Raw genomic sequence first — 21,589 nt, forward strand, 5'->3', positions numbered from 1 at the left:
CAATCCAGTGTGGGCAAACTGCACTACGATTGCGATGCATTTGGGGTGTTGTTAACTTTGTATCGACACCTGCAACAGATCGCAAATACAGTGCGGCTGCAATGTGGTGCGGTAAACACGCAAGGATCGCTGCATTTTCCACACCCCATATGTGGGAACCGGGGCTTAATGAGTGAAGTTCAATTTTCTTTATTTTATGTTTTTTGTTTTTTTTTTTACAGTATATATCCATGTAATACCATCACTAATCTACCAGCAATCTTCTGAATTACACCTTGTGGGTTCATATAATCATGCCAGTGGTTAGGCCTCATTATTATTCTGGCCATTAAAATGAATTAATTCCCCAAGCGCTTGGCGTGCCTAAACGCTTCACACGCGTTTACAAGCGTTAAGCATTTTTTCTACCAAAACTCTGCTGCCAGGAGAAAAGGAGTCAGCAAAACCTTCAGTGTGCATAAGGCCCTATTTTTGATGGAGATTATTCCAGTGTACATGTTTACTAATTACCACATCACAGAAACATGGTAGGAGTTTGTAGTGCTACAAATGTTTCTAAAGTCAAGAGACTATAAAGCACTGGTCTCCAAATTGAGGCCCTTACCTTACCTTTATCTGCTCCTCTCACTGATATGAAACACTATTCCTCCCACTGACACCAACAACTGGGCATAATTCCAATCACTGACACCAAAAAGGGGGCACCGTTCCTCCCCCTAAGATAGGGCATTATTTACTCCCACTGAGGCCAGGATCATTTCTACTAGACATGTGCATGACGAAAAAATTTGTTTTGTTTCGTTTATATTCGTTAATCTAGTTATTTGGTTTAGTTAAATTCGGTTGTTTCCTTCAATTCATATTTAGAATTCGTATTCAGAATTCGTCTTATGTCTTTTTCGAATTTTCCTTCGAAATTACCATTTTTTTTCGATTAGAAACGTTAGAATAGATACATTTTGAATCGGCCGAATCGAAAACTTTAGATTTAATTTTTTTTTTTAATATGACAAAGTGAACAAACAAAAGAAAAATCTTCATCAAATTATTACAATGACTCTTTAAATCACCTTTGGCTTAACTAAGACAGCATTATTTTGAAATGGTACTCTAATAACACACACAGTCTTTGATTTCAGAAACATGTTTACAGTTTGAATTCAATGTAAAACTCGATTTGAATTCCAATTAAAATTTCAGAAATTCTGACTAATTTTGTTTCATTATTTGGAGCATTCGGTAAACTTTGTTTATACTGTAATTTGGGTATTCGGATATATCTGAATCTCCGAATAATGAAAAATTTGTCCGAATATTTATTCTGAACGAAACAAACCGAACATGTCTAATTTCTACCGCCACTGGACACATTCCGGCCCCCCTGAACTCTGAAGGGAAGTAAACTGGCCCTTTGTTAAGAATGTTTGGAGATATAAAGGTTTGCATAAAGCTGAACTGCCTGCAGGCCAAGGAGTTAGTTGGGGCTGATCTACAGAGGCCTTTAAAAGCTCCTATGATGCAATGAGAAGTTTCCTGTGCCACTTGGAACAGAAAACTAATTAAAGCTGAAATCCAGGCACAATAACCTTCGTTTAAAGAAAATCTTTAATAGATTCAAAGGATATAAACTCTATATTTGGTTCACTGAATGCATTTGCAAATCTAGATATCACCTTGTGATCACTGTATTGTACATAGCCTGTGCAGAGAGCAGAGCTGTGGGAGGGGCCCAGCAGGCTCCACCCACTACATGCTGCCTGCACAAAATTACAGGAAGGGGCTGAGACAAGATCAGTCACCCTGCACAAGGATTGAGAGCAGCAGTGACCGGTCTTTATTACAGGAAGCTTCTGCACAGTGGCAACATTTTACTCTTGTTTTTAGAAAATATTTGCTTATATCAGAGTTCAGCTTTAGGGTAGGAGACACAAGTCCTTGTACATATATATATATATATTGAACATAACTTCTAAGAATTCTATTTTGTCTAAAACTACAAGTCAATGTGTATTATGAGATTCATGTGACAGTCACATTTACATAGCAGTATATTCTCAAAAAGAGAGAGAAAAAGAGGGGAAATACTCACGGCCACAGTACACATGGAAGCAGACACTTGGTTTAGTGAGTTGATAGACATAATATCCTCCTGGACAGGCTTTGATGGCCACAGTGGTATTCCACTGGCAACAGTCTTTGTCAAAGCTGGCACAGGCTTGTCTTTGCACAATGCCTTCTGATTCACTTGGATGATTCCCATTGAGCCAGATTGGTGCATGAGTGCCACAATGATTTTCTGGAATACAAAACGTAGGCATAGCATCTCCAGCCATCCCAGTGAACCGATACCACTCCCCATCTAAATGGTTGTCACACATTGGTTTGTCTTGGGACTCATTGAACAAATGATCTGTGTTTCTCCAAGGCTCATTCAGGCTTATATAAGCAGAACATGGATCTAGAGCTTGTGAGAATGAAATGAGATCATTAGGGATCATTGCAACAGATTTTACAACAAATGGAAACAAACATTTGCCATTATATTACATTGTGCATAATAAAACAATCATTATCTATACAATCAGCCATTTAAAAAAAAACAAACGTTACAATATGTAAGTGTTAAGACAATTGTCAAGTTTGTACTGGTGTTTAGGTCCACGGTAGGCAGATTGATAGCGTTATGTGTACTCCAGTCAAACATGAACATTTTCCCCTTAAACGGTCTCAACAACCTACATCTTTCTTGTTCAGTTATATGCATCCAGGATTCCAGGCATTTACCTTCTACATATGATTGCTCGACTAGCTAAATTCTTATCATTGCCAATATTCCAGTTTGCTGTATGACTGTACATGTGAGTTCATGGAATACAAAAACTGTTGCTGTTTTTGGCTCTACTAAAAAGATTTCTCATCCCTTCCCTTTCCCCTGAACAATTATCACCTTTAGCAGGAAAGTAAGGTGAAATGTCTAAGATGAGGACAAAATCAGCAATACAAACTCAATCCAGGCTGTAACCCTTCCTCCATATATCCAAAATAGAAAGAAAAAAAAAAACTTGAATTGCTGTATCAGGGAATTCATGTTCCTTTTTCTTTGCTTGCCGATTATAATAGCTTTCAAGTAGCACTATGCATTTATGACAAATGAAGTAATTTGCTAAATGATCAAAGTCAGCTCTAAGCTAAATTAACGTGTAATTAGTTTTAAATTGTAATGGTAATCTTAGGTTAATTAATGTGTTCAAGTCAGATTGCTTTACTAGAGGTTACTACTTCTATGCATATCCTTCAAATATGAGTACAAAAAAGTTCCAATAATTACAGGTCAAATTAATGAACACACACATTATATATATATATATATATATATATATATATATATATATATATATATATATATATATATATATATATATATATATATATATATATATATATATATACACACACACATATACATACACACACAATATCTCACAAAAGTGAGTACACCCTCACATTTTTGTAAATATATTATTATATCTTTTCATGTAACAAAACTGAAGAAATGACACTTTGCTACAATGTAAAGTAGTGAGTGTACAGCTTGTATAACAGTGTAAATTTGCTGTCCCCTCAAAATAACTCAACACACAGCCATTAATGTCATTAATGTCTAAACTGATGGCAACAAGAGTGAGTACACCCCTAAAGGAAGTGAAAAGAAAATGATAAATGGTTTTCAAAATTTTTTATAATAAATATCTGAAAAGTGTGGCGTACATTTGTATTCAGCCCTCTTTACTCTGATACCCCTAACGAAAATCTAGTGGAACCAATTGCCTTCAGAAATCACCTAATTAGTAAATAGAGTCCACCTGTGTGCAATTTAATCTCAGTATATATACAGCTGTTCTTTGAAGCCACCAGAGGTTTGTTAGAGAACCTTAGTTAACAAACAGCATCATGAAGGCCAAGGAACACACCAGACAGGTCAGGGATAAAGTTGTGGAGAATTTCAAAGCAGGGTTAGGTTATATAATAAATATCCCAAGCTTTGAACATCTCACGGAGCACTGTTCAATCCATCATCTGAAAATGGAAAGAGTATGTCACAACTGCAAACCTACCAAGACATGGTCATCCACCTAAACTGACAGGCCAGGCAAGAAGAGCATTAATCAGAGAAGCTGGAGGAGCTGCAGAGATCCACAGCTCAGGTGGGAGAATCTGTCCACAGGGCAACTAGCTATTAGTTGTGCACTCCACAAATTTGGCCATTATGGAAGAGTGGCAAGAAGAAAGCCATTGTTGAAAGAAAGCCACACATGACACAGCAAACATGTGGAACTAGGTGCTCTGGTCAGATGAGACCAAACTTGAACTTTTTGGCCTAAAAGCAAAACACTATGTGTGACGGAAAACTAACACTGCACATCACCCTGAACACACCATCCCCACCGTGAAACATGGTGGTGGCAGCATCATGTTGTGAGGGTGCTTTTCTTCAGCAGGGACAGGGAATCTGGTCAGAGTTGATGGGAAGATGGATGAAGCCAAATACTGGGCAAACTTAAAAGAAAACCTGTTAAGGCCCGTACACACGATCAGAAAATTGTAAGTAAAATTTTGTCCGGTGAACGATCTGCCGATTTTTGGATCGTTAGTACGGTGCTTTCGACAGCCGATTCTGAATTTTCAAACGACAAAAGCTGGATGTGCAGGCTATAACATTTTTGTGGTATGTGAACACAACGTCCGATTTTCGTTTAAGTAGTACAGTTTTTGTCCAAAAAAAAATAGTAAAAGCAATACTACGCAAGCTCAGAAATGAAAAAACACTTACAAAACAATTTAACACATTACATCACTTCTGAAGTTGAATTCAGTTGTACGAGAATTTTCGTATGTTGAATAACCTCTTCACTTTCAATATGAGACTAGCATGCACAAAAAACTGACGAAAATTCATCCGATAATCTGATGGTGTGATGGCTTTAGAGTCTGCAAAAGACTTGAGACTGGGGCGGAGGTTCACCTTCCAGCAGGACAATGACTCTAAACATACAGCCAGAGCTACAATGGATTGGTTTAGATTAGGGATCTCAAACTGGCAGCCCTTCAGCTGTTGCAAAACCACAAGTCCCATCATTCCTCTGCCTGTGGGAGTCATGCTTGTAACTGTCAGCCATGCAATGCCTCATGGGACTTGTAGCAACAGCTGGAGGGACACCAGTTTGAGACCCCTGGTTTAGATCAAAGCATATTAATGAGTTAGAATGGCCCAGTCAAAGTCCAGACCTAAATCCAATTGAGAATCCACGGAAAGTCTTGGAAATTGCCGTTTACAGACGCTCTCTATCCAGTCTGACAGAGCTTGAGCTATTTTGCAAAGAAGAATGGGCAGAATTTTCACTCTTTAGATGTGCAAAGCTGGTAGAGACATCCCCAAAAAGACGTGTAGCTGTAATTGCAGCAAAAGGTGGTTCTACAAAGTATTGACTCAGGGGTGTTGAATACAAATGCACACCGCACTTTTCACATATTTATTTGTAAAAAAATGTGAAAACCATTTATCACTTTCCTTCCACTTCACAATTATGTGCCACTTTGTGTTGGTCTATCACAGGGATCTTCAAACTTTCTGTCCTTCAGACCTTGAGGTGGCTGGACTGTGGTCAGTGGAAGTAGGAAATCCCTTGGTGTCAAGAATAAAGAATGCCCCATCATTGGTGTTAGTGGGAGGAATAGTGCCACATAGCTGGTGTTATTGGGAGGAATAGTGCCCCATTATTGGTGTCAGTGGGAAGAATAGTGCCCCATTCAGTGGCAGAAATCATGCCCCATTGTTGGTGAAGAAGAAATAGTTCCTTGTATCAGTGGGAGGATTAGTGTCCCAAGGGCCTGATAAAGGCAAGCAAAGGGCCACAGTTTGGAGACCGCTGGTCTATCACATAAAATCCCAATAAAATACACTTACATTTTTGCTTGTAACCTGACAAAATGTGGAAAATTTCAAAGGGCTATGAATACTTTTTCAAGGCACTGTGTGTGTGTGTGTGTGTGTGTGTGTGTGTGTGTGTGTGTTATTTACTGTGAAAAAGTTTTAGGCAGGTGTGCAGAGATAAGAACTAAAAAAAAGCGCTGGGGGTCTATTGGATATTAAAAACATAGCAGCTAGCACAATACCATAATACATAGCATAATAATGTTTTGTGAGGTGTGCAGAAATGCTGTAAAATAATTATGTTTCAAAATATATATTTTAATTAGTTTATTTTTATCAATTTCCTAATGCAAAGTGAGCAAACAGAAGAAAAAATCTAAATCAAATCAATATTTTGCGTGACTACCCTTTGGCTTCAAACCAGCATCAATTCTTGCACTTGCACACAGACAGGGATTTTGTAGGATTTGAGTCATGTGTATGATTAATCAATAATACCAAGCAGGTGCTAATGATCATTAATTTTATAGATAGGTTAAAACATAGTGGTTAACTGAAACAGAAACTGCTGTTGTAAGGGAACCAGTACTTGTGCAGCTAATGCCTGTGTGCATGTGCCAGTACATAGACTGGCTCAGGCTAATAACCAACATGCACTGACATGTTGGTGCATTCATGTGTACTAGCGTGCATTGGCACACACTGGCATGCGTCTGCACATTAGCGCTTGTCCGCACATGTCCAGTCCCCAGAATGCCAAGCTCACTATTTAAAGGAGGTCCTGACATGCGCTGATTGCTGGATGTTCTTCAGTGCTCTGGTTCCGGTAACTTCTGGTTCCTGACTCGATCTGTTTCTGAGTTTTCCTTTGACTTTCTCCTTATCGTGATCCTGGCTTGCTGCTTGACCTCGCTCCTGCTTGATCTCTTTTGGTTGTCCCGGCTTGCTTCTAGACTCTGCTCCTTCTACCTTTGCTCATCCTTTGTATGACCCTGGCCTGGCTCTTAACGTTGACTGTGTATGACCTTGGCTCCAGCTTCCTGACTAGGTCTTCCTGCCAGTTCCTTCATATCCTGGTTGCCAGATTTGCCTTCTGGGCCCTGACTGAAATTCTCTAACAATCAGTGCACAGACTGTCTACTAATGTTGTTGGTGAGGTTCTCTCTTATATGAAACTACCCCCATCCCTGCAGACCATCTCTGCTGATCATAACCTGCTATCCAGGTCTCAGCACCTGTGCTACCCTGAGCCTTGTATGCCTGTTCCTACATTCAGGTATGTTTGGACCAGAGATGCAAGGGAAGTCCTCTCACCACTTCAGCCTCCACCAAAGTACAGTACGTGACAGCTGTGTAGGAGGTTCAAAACTGGGTGAGGAACAGCCAAACTCTGCTACTAAGGTGAGGTTGTGGAAGACAGTTTTATGTCACAGGCCATACACCATGGCAAGACTAAGCACAGCAACAATGCACAAGGTAGTTATACTGCGTTAGCAAGGTCTCTCCCAGGCAAAGATTTCAAAGCAGACTGATGCTTCAAGATGTGCTGTTCAAACTCTTTTGAAGCACAAAGAAACATCCAACGTTAAGGACCATAGACGCAGTGGTTGGCCAAGGAAACTTAAAGTGGATGTAAATCCTCACATATATCTCACATATACCCAGTGAAGTGAACAACCTCAGATGATACAGAGAGATGAAACAAATCTCCCTACATAAGTTTTACATGTATATCTGCTGTCTTCATCTGTATATAACCTTTAGAATGTGCTCTTCGTGTTAGAGATTTTCTCTTCCTATTTAACACTGGGAGTGGATTATTGGCATACAGCCAAGACAGCTGATTGGAGAAAAGGCACACACCCCCTCTCAACATTGGCAAAGGAAGGAATAATATGCAGAGCCCTTCTGTGAGACGGCAAGCTATGTGCTAATCTATTAATAGCAACCTCCCCCAACACAAATTTCAGGCTGCCGTCTCGGAAAGCTTGTCAGAAGTTATCAGGCTGATAACAGAGCTAATGAGCCGGAGAAAGCTATGGGACAAAGTGCTTTGAAGAGAGATAAGAAGACACTACAAATATATGTGCCCAGCTCAAATTTCATGAATCGGGTTTACATCCACTTTAATGCAGCAGATTAAAGACGCATTATGCTTTCTTCCCGTCAACATCGAAAGGTGACAAACAGTGTCATCCGAAAACAGTAACATCAGCTTAGAAATGGCAGAAACCAGTGGGACCCAGGTAAACCCATCTATTGCCTGAAGAAATCTGACCAGAAGCCAAACCTCAGATGTGGAAACAAGGCTAAGCTCAACTATGCATGAAAACATAGGAACTGGGGTGCAGAAAAACAGCAGCAGGTGCTTTGGGCTGATGAGTTTAAATGTGAAATATTTGGCTGTAGAAGGAGGCTACTTGTTTGCTGAAGGGCTAAAAAGCAGTAAAAAAATGACTGTCTGCAGGCAACAGTGAAGCATGATGGAGGTTCCTTGCAAGTTTGGCGCTGCATTTCTGCGAATGGAGTTGGAGATTTGGTCAGGATCAATGGTGTCCTCGATGCTGAGAAATACAGGCAGATACATATCCATCATGCCATACCATCAGGGAGGCGTGTGATTGGCCCCAAATTTATTCTGCTGCAGGACGATGCCCAAACATACAGCCAATGCCATTAATCGCTTGCTGACTGCCGCACGAACATTTACATCGGCAGAATGGCACGGACAGGCAAATGGGCGTACAGGTACGTTCCTTTAATTTTACCACCGTGTGGTCGTGTGCACGCCGCCGGCAGCGCACGCAGGACCCTGCCGTGAGCTCCGTGATTGTGATTCCGAGTCCCGCGGACTCGATGTCCACGGGGATACCCGCGATTGTCTCACGGAGAGGAAGAACGGGGAAATGTTGATATAAACAAGCATTTCCCCATTCTGCCTAATGACACTGACACTGATCACAGCTCCCTGTGATCGGGAACGGTGATCAGTGTCGTGTCACACGTAGCCCATCCCCTCCTACAGTTAGAATCACTCTCTAGCACTCTCTATCACACTTAACTCCTGCAGCGCCCCCTCCTGGTTAACCCCTTCACTGCCAGTTTTTTAATCGCACTGATCGCTGTATAAATGTGAATGGTCCCATCACATGATATGTCATGATAAAAATCGCAGATCGCCGCCATTACTAGTAAAAAAAAAAATATTAATAAAAATGACATAAAACTAAAAAGGACGCCAATTTTGTTTAAGAGCCACGTCGCACGACCGCGCAATTGCCAGTTAAAGCGACGCAGTGCCGAATCCCAAAAAGTGCTCTGGTCTTTGGCCAGCCAAATGGTCCGGGGCTGAAGTGGTTAAGAACTAGCTTTAGCGTAAAGAAGAACAAGGAGTACTGGAAGTGATGGTGTGGCCCCTAGAGATCCCTGAAGATCATCGAGTCTGTCTGGGATTATAGAAAAAGAGAGAGGGATTTGAGGCAGCTTACATTCACAGACGATCTGTGTTAGTTCTCCAACATGTTTGGGACATCTTGCCCCGAAAATCTTGCCTAGTTTCTTTAACCACTTCAATACCAGGCACTTAGACACCTTCCCGCCCAGGCCAATTTTCAGCTTTCAGCGCTGTCGCAATTTGAATGACAATTGCGTGGTCATGCTACACTGTACCCAAACAATTTTTTTTATTATTTTGTTCCCACAAATAGAGCTTTCTTTTGGTGATATTTGATCACCTCTGCGTTTTTTATTTTTTGCGCAACAAATAAAGAAAGACCGAAAATTTTGAAAAAAAACAAGTTTTTCATTGTTTCTGTTAAAAATTTTTAGAAATAAGTACGTTTTCTTCTTCAATGACGGGCACTGATATGGCTGCACTGACAGGCACTAATGAGGTGGCACTGATTAGGTGGCACTGATGGGCAGTGATAGGTGGCATTGGTATGCGGCACTGATGGGCACTCATAGGTGGCACCGATGGGCACTCATAGGCGGCACTGATGGGCATTCGAAGGTGGCATTGATGGGTACTTATGGGTGGCACTGATGGGTACTTATGGGTGGCACTGATGGGTGGCACAGATGGGCACTAATGGGTGGCACTGATGACACTGATTGATGGCACTGATGCCCCTAAGGGTGGCATTGCTGGGCATCACTGCTATATAATGGTGCCAATCAGTGCCCATTTGTGGGCACTGATTGGCACAGATTGGGCACTGACTGGGCACATTGGGCACATGTGGATGGCCATGGGGTACATACCTGGCCATTCACATGTTGCCCGCTTCCCTGGTGGTCCTAGTGGCGATCCCTGGTGGTCCAGTGTGGTGATCTGAGGAGGGGCTGCGCTGATAAACAATCAGCGCAGACCCCCCCCCTGTCAGGAGAGCCGCCGATTGTCTCTCCTCTACTCGCGTCTATAAGACGCGAGTGAGGAAAAGCCGATCAACGGCTATTCCTATTGACATCGTGATCAGCCGTGATTGGACACAGCTGATGACGTGGTAAAGAGCCTCCGCCGGAGGCTCTTTACCAAGATCAGTGGAGCGGTGTGTCAGACTGACACACCGCTCCACCGATCGCCGTGATGCGCGCCCCCGCGGGCGTGCGGCGGCATGTTATCCTGCTGGACGTCATATGACGCCCAGTCAGGATAACTGAACCACCGCTCGGCCGTCATCTGCTATGGGCCGGGCGGGAAGTGGTTAAAAACTATGTGCAAGTGTACCTGGAAGAATTGATGCGGTTTTGAAGGCCACGAATGGTCACATCAAATATTGATTTGGTTTGGATTTCTCTTCTGTTCATTTAATTTCTATTTTATTAATGATAAAAAATAAACCATTAACACTTCTATTTCCAAAAGCATTTGTAATTTACAGCATTTTTTCACACCTGCCTAAAACTTTTGCATAATACTATATATAATGTATATATACACTCACCAGCCACTTTATTAGGTACACCTGTTCAATTGCTTGGTAACACAAATTGCTAATCACGTGACAGCAACTCAATGTTTTTACGCATGTAGATATGGTGAAGATGACTTGCTGAAGTTCAAACCAAGCATCAGAATGGGGAAAAAAGGGGATTTAAGTGACTTTGAACATGGCATGATTGTTGGTGGCAGACAGGCTGGTCTGAGTAATTCAAAAACTGCTGATCTACTGGAAATTTTCACGCACAACCATCTCTAAGCTTTGCAGAGATTGGTCAGAAAAAAAGAGAAGATATCCAGTGAGCAGCAGTTGTGTAGACGAAAATGTCTTTCTGATGTCAGAGGAGAATGTGCAGACTGCTTTGAGAAGATAGAAAGGCGACAGTAACTCAAATAACTACTTGTTACAACCAAAGTATTCTTAAAGTCATCTCTGAACGCACAACACCTCGAACCTTGAAGAAGATGGGCTACAGCAGCAGAAGACCACACCTGGTGCCACTCCTGTTAGCTAAGAACAGGAAACTGAGGCTACAATTTGCACAGGCTCACCAAAATTGGACAACAGAAGATTGGTCTGATGATTCTCAATTTCAGCTGTGACATTCAGATAGTAGGGTTCAATTTTTTGGCGTAAGTAACATTAAAGCATGGATCCATCCTGCCTTGTATCGGTTCAGGCTGGGGGTGGTGGTGTAATGGCGAGGGGGGAAATTTTCTTGGCAACTTTGGGCCCCTTAGTACCAATTGAGCATTGTTTAAATGCCACGGCCTACCTGAGTTTTGTTGCTGACCATGTCCATCCCTTTATGACTACAGTCTTCTGATGGCTACTTCCAGCAGGATAATGCACCATGTCATAAAGCTCAAATCATCTCATCACTGGTTTCTTGAACATGACAATGAGATCACTGTACTTTAATGGCCTCCACAGTCACCAGATCTCAATCCAATAGAGCACCTTTGGGATGTGGTGGAGCAGGAGATTTGCAACATGAATGTGCATTCAACAAATCTGCAGCAACTGCATGATGCTTTCATGCCAATTTGTCATGTTATAAATACGTAAATGTATTTTATTGGGATTTTATGTGATAGACCAACACAAAGTGGCACATAATTGTGAAGTGGAAGGAAAATGATAAACCGTTTTCAAAATTTTTTACAAATAAATATCTGAAAAGTTTGGCGTGCATTTGTATTCAACCCCCACTGTTCTTTGAAGAGGTTTGTTAGAGAACCTTAGTGAACAAACAGCATCATGAAGGCCAAGCAACACACCAGACAGGTCAGGGATAAAAGTTGTGGAGAAGTTTAAAGCAGGGTTAGGTAGGAGAAAAAAAAAATACCCCGAGCTTTGAACATCTCACGGAGCACTGTTCAAGCCATCATCCGCAAATGGAAAGAGTATGGCACAACTGGAAACCTACCAAGACATGACCATCCAGGCAAGGAGAACATTCATCAGAGAAGCAGCCAAGAGGCCCATGGTAACTCTGGAGTAGCTGCAGAGATCCACAGCTCAGGTGAGAGAATCTGTCCACAGGACAACTATTAGTTGTGCACTCCACAAATCTGGCCTTTATGGAAGAGTGGCAAGAAGAAAGCCATTGTTGAAAGAAAGCCAAAAGTAGTCCCGTTTGCAGTTTGCGAGAAGCCATGTGGAGAGCACACCAAACATGTGGAAGAAGGTGCTCTGGTCAGATGAAACCAAAGTTTAACTTTTTGGCATAAAAGCAAAATGCTATGTGTGGCGGAAAAGTAACACTACACATCACCCTGAACACACATCTTTTCTTCAGCGGGGACTGGAAACCTGGCCAAAGTTGATGGGAAGATGAGTGGGGCCAAATACTGGGCAATCTTAGAAGAAAACCTGTTAAGAGTCTGTAAAAGATTTGAGACTGGGGTGGAGGTTCACCTTCCAGCAGGACAACGACTCTAAACATACAGCCAGAGCTACAATGGAATGGTTTAGGATCAAAGCATATTCATGTGTTAGAATGGCCCATACACTTACATCTTTGGTTGTAACATGACAAAATGTGGAAAATGTATGAATACTTTTTCAAGGCACTGTATGGACCAAAATCTCTGAGGAATGTTTCCAACACCTTGTTGAATCAATGCCATGAAGAATTAAGGCAGATCTGAATGCAAAAGGGGGTCTAACCTGGTACTAGCAAGGTGTACCTAATCATGTGGCCAGTAAGTGTGTATATATACACACACAATATATATATATATATATATATATATATATATATATATATATATATATATATATACACACATACAGTGACATCACATGGTCCAATTCATTTACTGGCTGGGAATCCCCAGCCATGTAAACAAAACAGGCAGGGAAAGTACTGATATCACTGACCAAACATGGCCACATTGCCATATCTGGTCAATGACATCACCTGGGGGACCCCACCACTTTATTTACATTTATCGGCTGGGATTGGAAGACGTGATTAGTGGCAAATGTAGCAACAGGATCAAATGTGTCTGTTGGTCAGCAGGTTTTATCTTTTGGTAATCGTTAATCATTATGATTGAAGATGGTTTGGATTGCTGGACCACGTGATTTGTGATGAATTTACATTTTTGGGGAATTTTATTTTTAAATAAAGGACTTGTGCAAATGTGAGCCTTTATTTACACTTTTCACTTTTTTGTATGATTTAGTAGGGGGTCCTATGTACCCCTTACTCATTCACATAACTGGTATTAAAGGGAGTGTACAGATTCCAATAGGCCCTGCAACCACAGAATCCCACAACCACTGGACCAGGGTGCTTCACCAGAGGGGTGTGGGGAGGTTCCTCTGACAAGGTACCCCCCCATGTTGGGGGCATGCAGCCTGGTATGCTCTCTCCTTTCCTTGCCAGCCAGACTGCATATGCGGATAAGGGTCTGGTATAATTTTGGGGAGGGACATCATGCATTTTTTTTTTTTTTTTTTTAGATATACCAGACATTGCATGAATATTGGTTTTTCCCCACTCTGTTTTTTTCCTTTTGTGTGGCCTTGCTGTGACACCCATACCAGACACTCGACTAGACATTGTTGATCCAGGGAATATCCAATTAATCTCCTAGGGATTTAGGAAGATGTTTATTTCTCACCTTCTGGAGCAAATTGGACCAAGCATTAAAGTTTTTTTTTTTTTTTTGCTTTTCTGTGGATTAACTGTGGGTATGAGATTAGGTATTTTTTTTTTTTCCGATGTTGACACGACGCTCTCCCCGGCTGGAATGCTCTCTGTGCGCTCTGCTCTGACTTATATAGGCGGTGACCCCGCCCCCTTATGCCGTCACAGTCCCTGGGCATGCTGGGACTGTGACGTTTTAGGGGGCGTGGTCATCACCCGATGACCACGCCCCCTTATGCCGTCACAGTCCCAGCATGCCCAGAGACTGTGACGGCATAAGGGGGCGGGGTCACCGCCTATATAAGTCAGAGCAGAGCGCACAGAGAGCATTCCAGCCGGGGAGAGCGTCGTGTCAACATCGGAAGAAGAGATGAAGAGAAGGAGCGGCGAGACAGCGGCGACAAGACAGCGGCAGCAGACCGGGCCCCTCGCTGGCAATAGAGCTGGAAGAAGATAGCGGCGGGGCCCGGGAGAAGAGGCGGAACACCGGGAGAAGTCGGAAGATGATACCGGAGCTGCCCAATAAATTAATTTTGAAACCTGTGTACTGTGGTTTTTTTTATTGACACTTCCCTAGGTGAATGGGTAGGGGTACCATGTACCCCATACTCATTCACATAGGGTGGGGGGCCGGGATCTGGGGGCCCCCTTATTAAAGGGGGCTCCTGGATTCCGATAAGCCCTCCGCCCGCAGACCCCGACAACCAACGGCCAGGGTTGTCGGGAAGAGGCCCTTGTCCTCATCAACATGGGGACAAGGTGCTTTGGGGTGGGGGGCCGCAGCGCGCCCCCTCCCCCAAGGCACCAACCCCCCCATGTTGAGGGCATGCGGCCTGGTACGGTTCAGGAGGGGGGGGGGGCGCTCGCTCATCCCCACCCCCATTCCTGTCCGGCCGGGCTGCGTGCTCGGATAAGGGTCTGGTATGGATTGGGGGGGACCCCCACGCCGTTTTTATCGGCGTAGGGGGTTCCCCTCAAGGTCCATACCAGACCCAAGGGCCTGGTATGCTCCTGGAGGGGGAACCCATGCCGGTTTTTTATTTAAAATTTGGCGCGGAGTTCCCCCTAAAGATTCATACCAAACACAGTGCCGGGCATTGGCGGGGATCCAAGTCGGATCCCCGTTCATTGAAAATCGGACACATGCCGGCTTCATGTCGCAGGGCAAAGTCGGATCCAAAGTAGGACGGCTGTCGTGTCGCACCAGTGTGAACCCAGCCTAAGGGTATTATCTTTACAAGACCATCATCTATGATAATCCTCAGCTGCTCTTTTGACAGACAGAACTATGGGGTTGATTTACTAAAACTGGAGAGCACGAAAGCTGGTACAGCTCTGCATATAAACCAATCAGCTTCCAGGTTTGTTTGTCAAAGCTTAATTGAACAAGCTGAAGTTAGAAGCTGATTGGCAATCATGCAGAGCTGCACCAGATTTTGCACTCCCCAGTCATTGTAAATCAATCAATATGTGTCTGAAACTGTCATTTACTGGTTAGTTGAAACTGCATTATTGTTCTTTGTAAGCCCTGGTTCACATGGGAATGATTTGACATGCGATTTGACGGCAATGACACCGTCCTAATCAGTGCAATGCTGCATTTGTGACACCGCACCGATTTCAAAAAGTAGTTCCTGTACTACTTTTTGCAATTTCGGGCTGAGATTTACATTGACAAATGTCCAGAAACCTGTGCAGATGTCTCTGAAATCGCGTCCGAAATCAAGACTGACATGCGTGAGTGAAATCTTGCAAGTTCAGCAGAACACGCACAGCTTTATTCCCACAGCTCAGTGTGAACCTGGGCTCAATGTCAGTTTTGCTGTAATAGGTTGTATACATCGCACAGGTGTGCCACTTTATAGGCAAATTCACCCGCAGGAATGATAGTTAATCAAATTCAGCATTTTTAATATTTCACTTTATGCATTATTTAACGGAACCCAGTACTGTTCAGCTCATCCCTAACACACATATTCAAGTTAACTTTCAAGTAACAACTGATTGAATGTGAAGGTATGAACCTCATTGATGGCTGTAAATAAATACTTGTTTATTTTGCAAATGAATCTATATGTCATTGAGAACTAAAGCATGCTCCTCATAAACTCATATGGCAAAGCTTACTAATATGCAGTAACTAAAAGTCAATCTCATACAGATCATCCTGGGTGTTGTAATTCAGCAACAAACAGTAGCTCTATATTTCCTTTCGGACACTACTGTGGCAGGGTTTTTTTTTCTTGATTTACTCTGCTGACAACAGTGGAGGGCCAGGTGTTAATAGCTGTACTTGCTACTAAGGATGCGCTCAGGCGTGTTCACAAACAGCACGTGCAGAGCACGCCAGGAAGTCGGCACCGCGGAACGCTAATCACAAGCAGTGAGACATTGTCCCGATGTGCGGCTGCAGAGATTGGGAAATGTCTCACTGCTTGTGATTAGCAGTGATTCCAGTGAAAATAAGTGATGAGTCAAACATGTACAGTGACTATGGTGACACCCTCCACCAACAAGCGAAATGGCTGCTCACCTCATGCGGTGGACCCCTGAGATAATCAGTCAGGTCAAAAACAGCAGTTCCCTTATGGGTAATTAGATCAGCAAGCTCTCACAGTATGAAACAGTGCGATGCCGGTTAGGGTAATACAACATGAATTTCCTCATCAACTCCAAGAACGGTACATGGAATAGAAGTATTGATATCTAGTGCTCTCTGATTGATCAAAGTGGTATTTATTAAAAGTAGATAAAATACACTCACATATCTTGCACCGTACCCCAGTGCTAGGATGGATGGCATCAGATAACAAGTATGTGTCCACGAGGATCAGCGTTGAGGGACGCGGGTGACGTCACGAACAGGGTCACGTGGTATCCGTACGCATTACGTCCCTTAGGGGCGGCATGACGTTCGCCACCCGCTTTGTATGCCTAGTCAGCTGATCCGTCTGGCCAATGGGAGTAAATGTGTACCGTTCACCATAACAACCACCGGATAGCGGAATACTGACAATCAGGAAGTAAATAAAAGAACTACATCCCCATAAAGCATTGCGTTCAATAGTGCCCAAAAAACAGTACGCAAATACTGCTAGTATGGCTAAAATATTGCTTTTAGGTAAGAAAGCAAAGTTAAAACTAAAATATAAATTCACCAGCGCCCCTGCTGATCCTCTTGGATGCCGATATCATGTATGATATTACAATAAACATGTTAAAAATTAAAAATCAATACAAAAATATCCAATTAATATAAAAACAGAAAAAAGAAATGGAAAATAGAGTAAAAAATAGAAAAAACATAAACCAAAATTACCGATCAGAAATAAAGCAATTCACATCGAATTCAACGTTCAAGCCTCCAGGCGCAAGAACCTTAGTGTCATGGATCCAAAAAGATTCTCTGCGACTTAATTGGCGCAGGAAGTTACCACCTCTCCAGTGCTTGGTGCCCCTCTCAATGCCCCAAAATTGAAGGCATTTGGGATTTTTGTCATGAACCAATCTGTAATGCTTAGAGACATTGTGCGACTTAATCCCATTTTTGATATTGTTTACATGCTCTCCTAGCCTAACATGGAGAGGTCTCAATGTCCTCCTGATATATTGGAGGCCACACCCACACTGGAGCATGTAAACAGCACCAACTGTCGCACATGTAATTGACTGATCTTGTACTCCTTATTTGTGGCAGCAGCCACAAAATTTTTTAGTTTTTTAACATTACATTTAGAATGCCTGCAGGCTGTGCATCGCCCGCAGGCATAGAAATCCCAAAGGAATGAAAACAATCTGCTTTCAGATTGCACCGGAGGATCAACCACCCCAGGTGCAAGTCCCCTGGGGAGTTGCCACCATAAATCTTGGTTGTGCAATATCCCCAGGGGTCAGTTTGTCAGATTGAGGTAAAATTGCACACGGGAGGATGATTATATTACTCAGTCGCAAGTGTTATCTTCCAGATTCCAGGAAAAGGGATATGACAAGGCTTCTTTAGAAAGTGACAGAGTTGGTACGCTCTATTAATAGGGCAACACTGGTGGCTGACAAAGTGAAAGATACCAGCTCCAGTGTTTCCAATTTTAAAATGGTACTTGACTATAGTGTTCAGCATAAAAAATTTGAGAAAGTTATTGCCAAAAACTGGTTTATTTTGAAACAAGATAGAGTGCTGGGCCCTTTGCTGCCGCATTGCCCTGCCTTTATATATAAAAAAGCTCCATCATTATAAGATCGACTTGCACCTGGGGTGGTTGATCCTCCGGTGCAATCTGAAAGCAGATTGTTTTCCTTCCTTTCGGGTTTCTATGCCTGTGGGCGATGCACAGCCTGCAGGCATTCTAAATGTAATGTTAAAAAACAAAAAAATTTTGTGGCTGCTGCCACAAATAAGGAGTACAAGATCAGTCAATTAATTACATGTGTGACAGTTGGTGTTGTTTACATGCTCCAGTGTGGGTGTGGCCTCCAATATATCGGGAGGACATTGAGACCTCTCCATGTTAGACTAGGAGAGCATGTAAACAATATCAAAAATGGGATTAAGTCGCACAACAGATTGGCTCATGACAAAAATCCCAAATGCCTTCAATTTTGGGGCATTGAGAGGGTCACCAAGCACTGGAGAGGTGGTAATCTTCCTGCGCCAATTAAGTCGCAGAGAATCTTATTGGATCCATGACACTAAGGTTCTTGCACCTGGAGGCTTGAACATTGAATTCGATGTTAATTGCTTTATTTCTGATCGGTAATTTTGGTTTATGTTTTTTCTATTTTTTTACTCTATTTTTCATTTCATTTTTCTGTTTTTATATTGGATATTTTTGTATTGATTTTTAACATGTTTATTGTAATATCATACATGATATCAGCATCCAAAAGGATCAGCAGGGACGCTGGTGGATTTAGATTTTAGTTTTAACTTTGCTTTCTTACCTAAAAGCGAAATTTTAGCCATACTAGCAGTATTTGCGTACTGTTTTTTTGGGCACTATTGATCGCAATGCTTTATGGGGATGTATTTCTTTTATTTACTTCCTGATTGTCAGTATTCTGCTGTCCGGTGGTTGCTATGGTGAATGGTACACATTTACTCCCATTGGCCAGATGGATCAGCTGACTAGGCTAACAAAGCGGGTGGCAAACGTCATGCCATTGCCGCTGATGAAGTCCCGCCGCTAAGGGACGTAACGCATACGTGACATCACCCGTGTCCCTCAACGCTGATCCTCGTGGACACATACTTATTATCTGATGCCATCCATCCTAGCACTGGGGTACAGTGCAAGATATGTGAGTGTATTTTATCTACTTTTAATAAATACCACTTTGATCAATCAGAGAGCACTAGATATCATTACTTCTATTCCATGTACCGTTCTTGGAGTTGATGAGGAAATTCATGTCCTATTACCCTAACCTGCTGTTTGGTGTTAATTTGTATTGTTTTTTGTTAGTTGTATTTATTTTGTTTGCGCTGTGCTGCCTTGTTTTATTGGTTATTTTTGGGATTTGATATTTTGACCCTCAGTATTTCAGCTGCAGTAATTAGGTATTTCAGTTGCGCTGGTTGATTTTCTTTTTTACATTTTTGATACCCAAAAACCTAGAATGCTGTCTGGGGGTGTTTTTGACGGAGAGAAATGTGTGGGTACCTAATACATGTGGTAACGTCAGGATCTGATGTTGTCCTTAATGGGACATTTCACATTTTTGAACATTAATAGTAACCCTTTTACCCTACTAGCACCACTCTTGAAAAAACATTAATTTGCCAATTTATAAGATGAGCCCTGTCTCAGTAATCATAACACTGACATGGCAGACAAGGCTTATCCCTTCATATACAACGGCACTTGAAAAGTGTAGGCCTCACTGAAATTTGTGATGCGCATAGGGCTTGTGGGATCATTGTTTTTCCATATTAAAGTCTCAAACGGAGGGGGGGGGGTGTCCAAAAGGAACAGAAACTATTCAAATTGAATAAAACTACAAACTAGTGTAAATGTAAGCAGACCAGGCAAAACAATCTAATCCATCATTTTAGCACATGTGGTAAAATTAAAATACTTTGGGGGAGATTTACTAAAACTGGTTCACACAGCATCTGGTGCAGCTGTGCATAGTAACCAATCAGCTTCTAACTTCAGCTTGTATAATTAAGCTTTAAAAATAAGACCTATGAGCAGATTGGTTACTATGCACAGCTGCACCAGATTCTGTGTGCACCAGTTTTAGCAAATCTCCCCCATTGTATATCCAGGGCAGGTGATGACCCTGTTGCTCAAGTGCAACACATAAAATCTTTAAGCTATATCCTACAGCAAGCCTTACAAACCACCATCATTGTGTATAAAAAATTAGTTAGCCTAGACTAAAGATAACATGATGTTGATAAGAAAGCTAATGCATACAATTTACCATCACTTGAAAGCATTATTAAATGCAAAACAAAAAAATATATAATAATATATTGAAGCGTACCAATCATCAGATGTGGTAGCTGCAGTTGTTTTCTTTTTTTAGTGTTTTTTCCCTATATTTTCACCTGGTGATCCAGCTAGTAGCACCCCTACTAGCTGGATCAATTGGTCATTGTAAGCACACCTGCTGAATTGTTTGTCTCTCTAACCGATACGTCTGCAAGAGAGCTTGTTCTTTTGAAAAACAACAGACTTACTGGCCAGTTTACCAGATGAAAATAGAGGAAAGAACGCTCAAAAAAGAAAATTAATGCAGCCATCACATCTAAGAATTGGTAAGCTACAATATAATAAATGTTTGTTTTTGGATTCATTACTGCTTTAATAGATTTAAAAAAGCAATGCAACATGCATTATTTGAACAGTAGAAATAATAGTAATCACAGTAAATCACTAAACCCTTGGCACTAGCTTCCTAAAAGAATGACACATGGCCTTCCAATAAAGCCATTTTTATCAAAATATAGGCTTTTAAAATGCATTTATCAGCATTAGTAGGCCGTATGAATGCTGAATCTTTACTAAATACATTTTAAAAGATTAAGCCACTTACCCAATGGAGTCACTGGACTCAGTCTGAAGTAGAAAAAGAAAGTCAAAAGAAACAGCATTGTAATGGCCTTTGTGCAAATGGGAAAATAGGACTTGGACCTTTTGCAAAGAGTTTTAGGAGATGGTCTGCTTTCTCCCTAGATCTGCAGTATATAGGAGATTTTGTTTTCCTTATTTATCGCTATGACTTCTTCTTTATCATGTCCAGTGGACACATTATCAGAAGGAAGTTGATGAAATAGGCCAAGCCTCTGACCTTTCTAGCCAAGTTCTGCCATGTAAACAAGGATATTTTTACTGATTGATCCTCAAGCTTCATCCTCCCATTGTCTTCCCAGGCTGGAATTCTGAAAATGATACAGGCTTATCCGAAGGGGAACACAGGGGATGGACTTTCAGGAGACAGATCATTAAACCGAAGTTAGCCCTTCCGTTTGTCCTGCTAAATCACATGCTCGAAACACCTTCCAACTCCAGTTTTAGAATATTGGCAGCCCCAAACTGTCCTTCTAATTTA

The 21,589-nt window shown here is 42.0% G+C and overlaps 1 protein-coding gene across 1 annotated transcript in view; it reads right to left on the minus strand.

Moving 5' to 3' along the window:
• The window catches only part of OIT3 (oncoprotein induced transcript 3), an 85,230-nt gene extending 63,984 nt beyond the window's left edge, over nt 1-21,246 (minus strand). Inside the window, exons 1-2 of the mRNA XM_073596551.1 lie at nt 21,074-21,246; nt 2,090-2,464 (exon numbers count right to left, since the gene is read on the minus strand). Coding sequence (XP_073452652.1) covers nt 2,090-2,464; nt 21,074-21,131 — 433 coding nt within the window. The 5' untranslated portion in view covers nt 21,132-21,246. The remainder of the gene's footprint in view (nt 1-2,089; nt 2,465-21,073) is intronic.
• Nucleotides 21,247-21,589: the final 343 nt, after the last annotated feature.

Source organism: Aquarana catesbeiana, linkage group LG08, assembly GCF_042186555.1.
Source record: "Aquarana catesbeiana isolate 2022-GZ linkage group LG08, ASM4218655v1, whole genome shotgun sequence".
Taxonomy (NCBI): domain Eukaryota; kingdom Metazoa; phylum Chordata; class Amphibia; order Anura; family Ranidae; genus Aquarana; species Aquarana catesbeiana.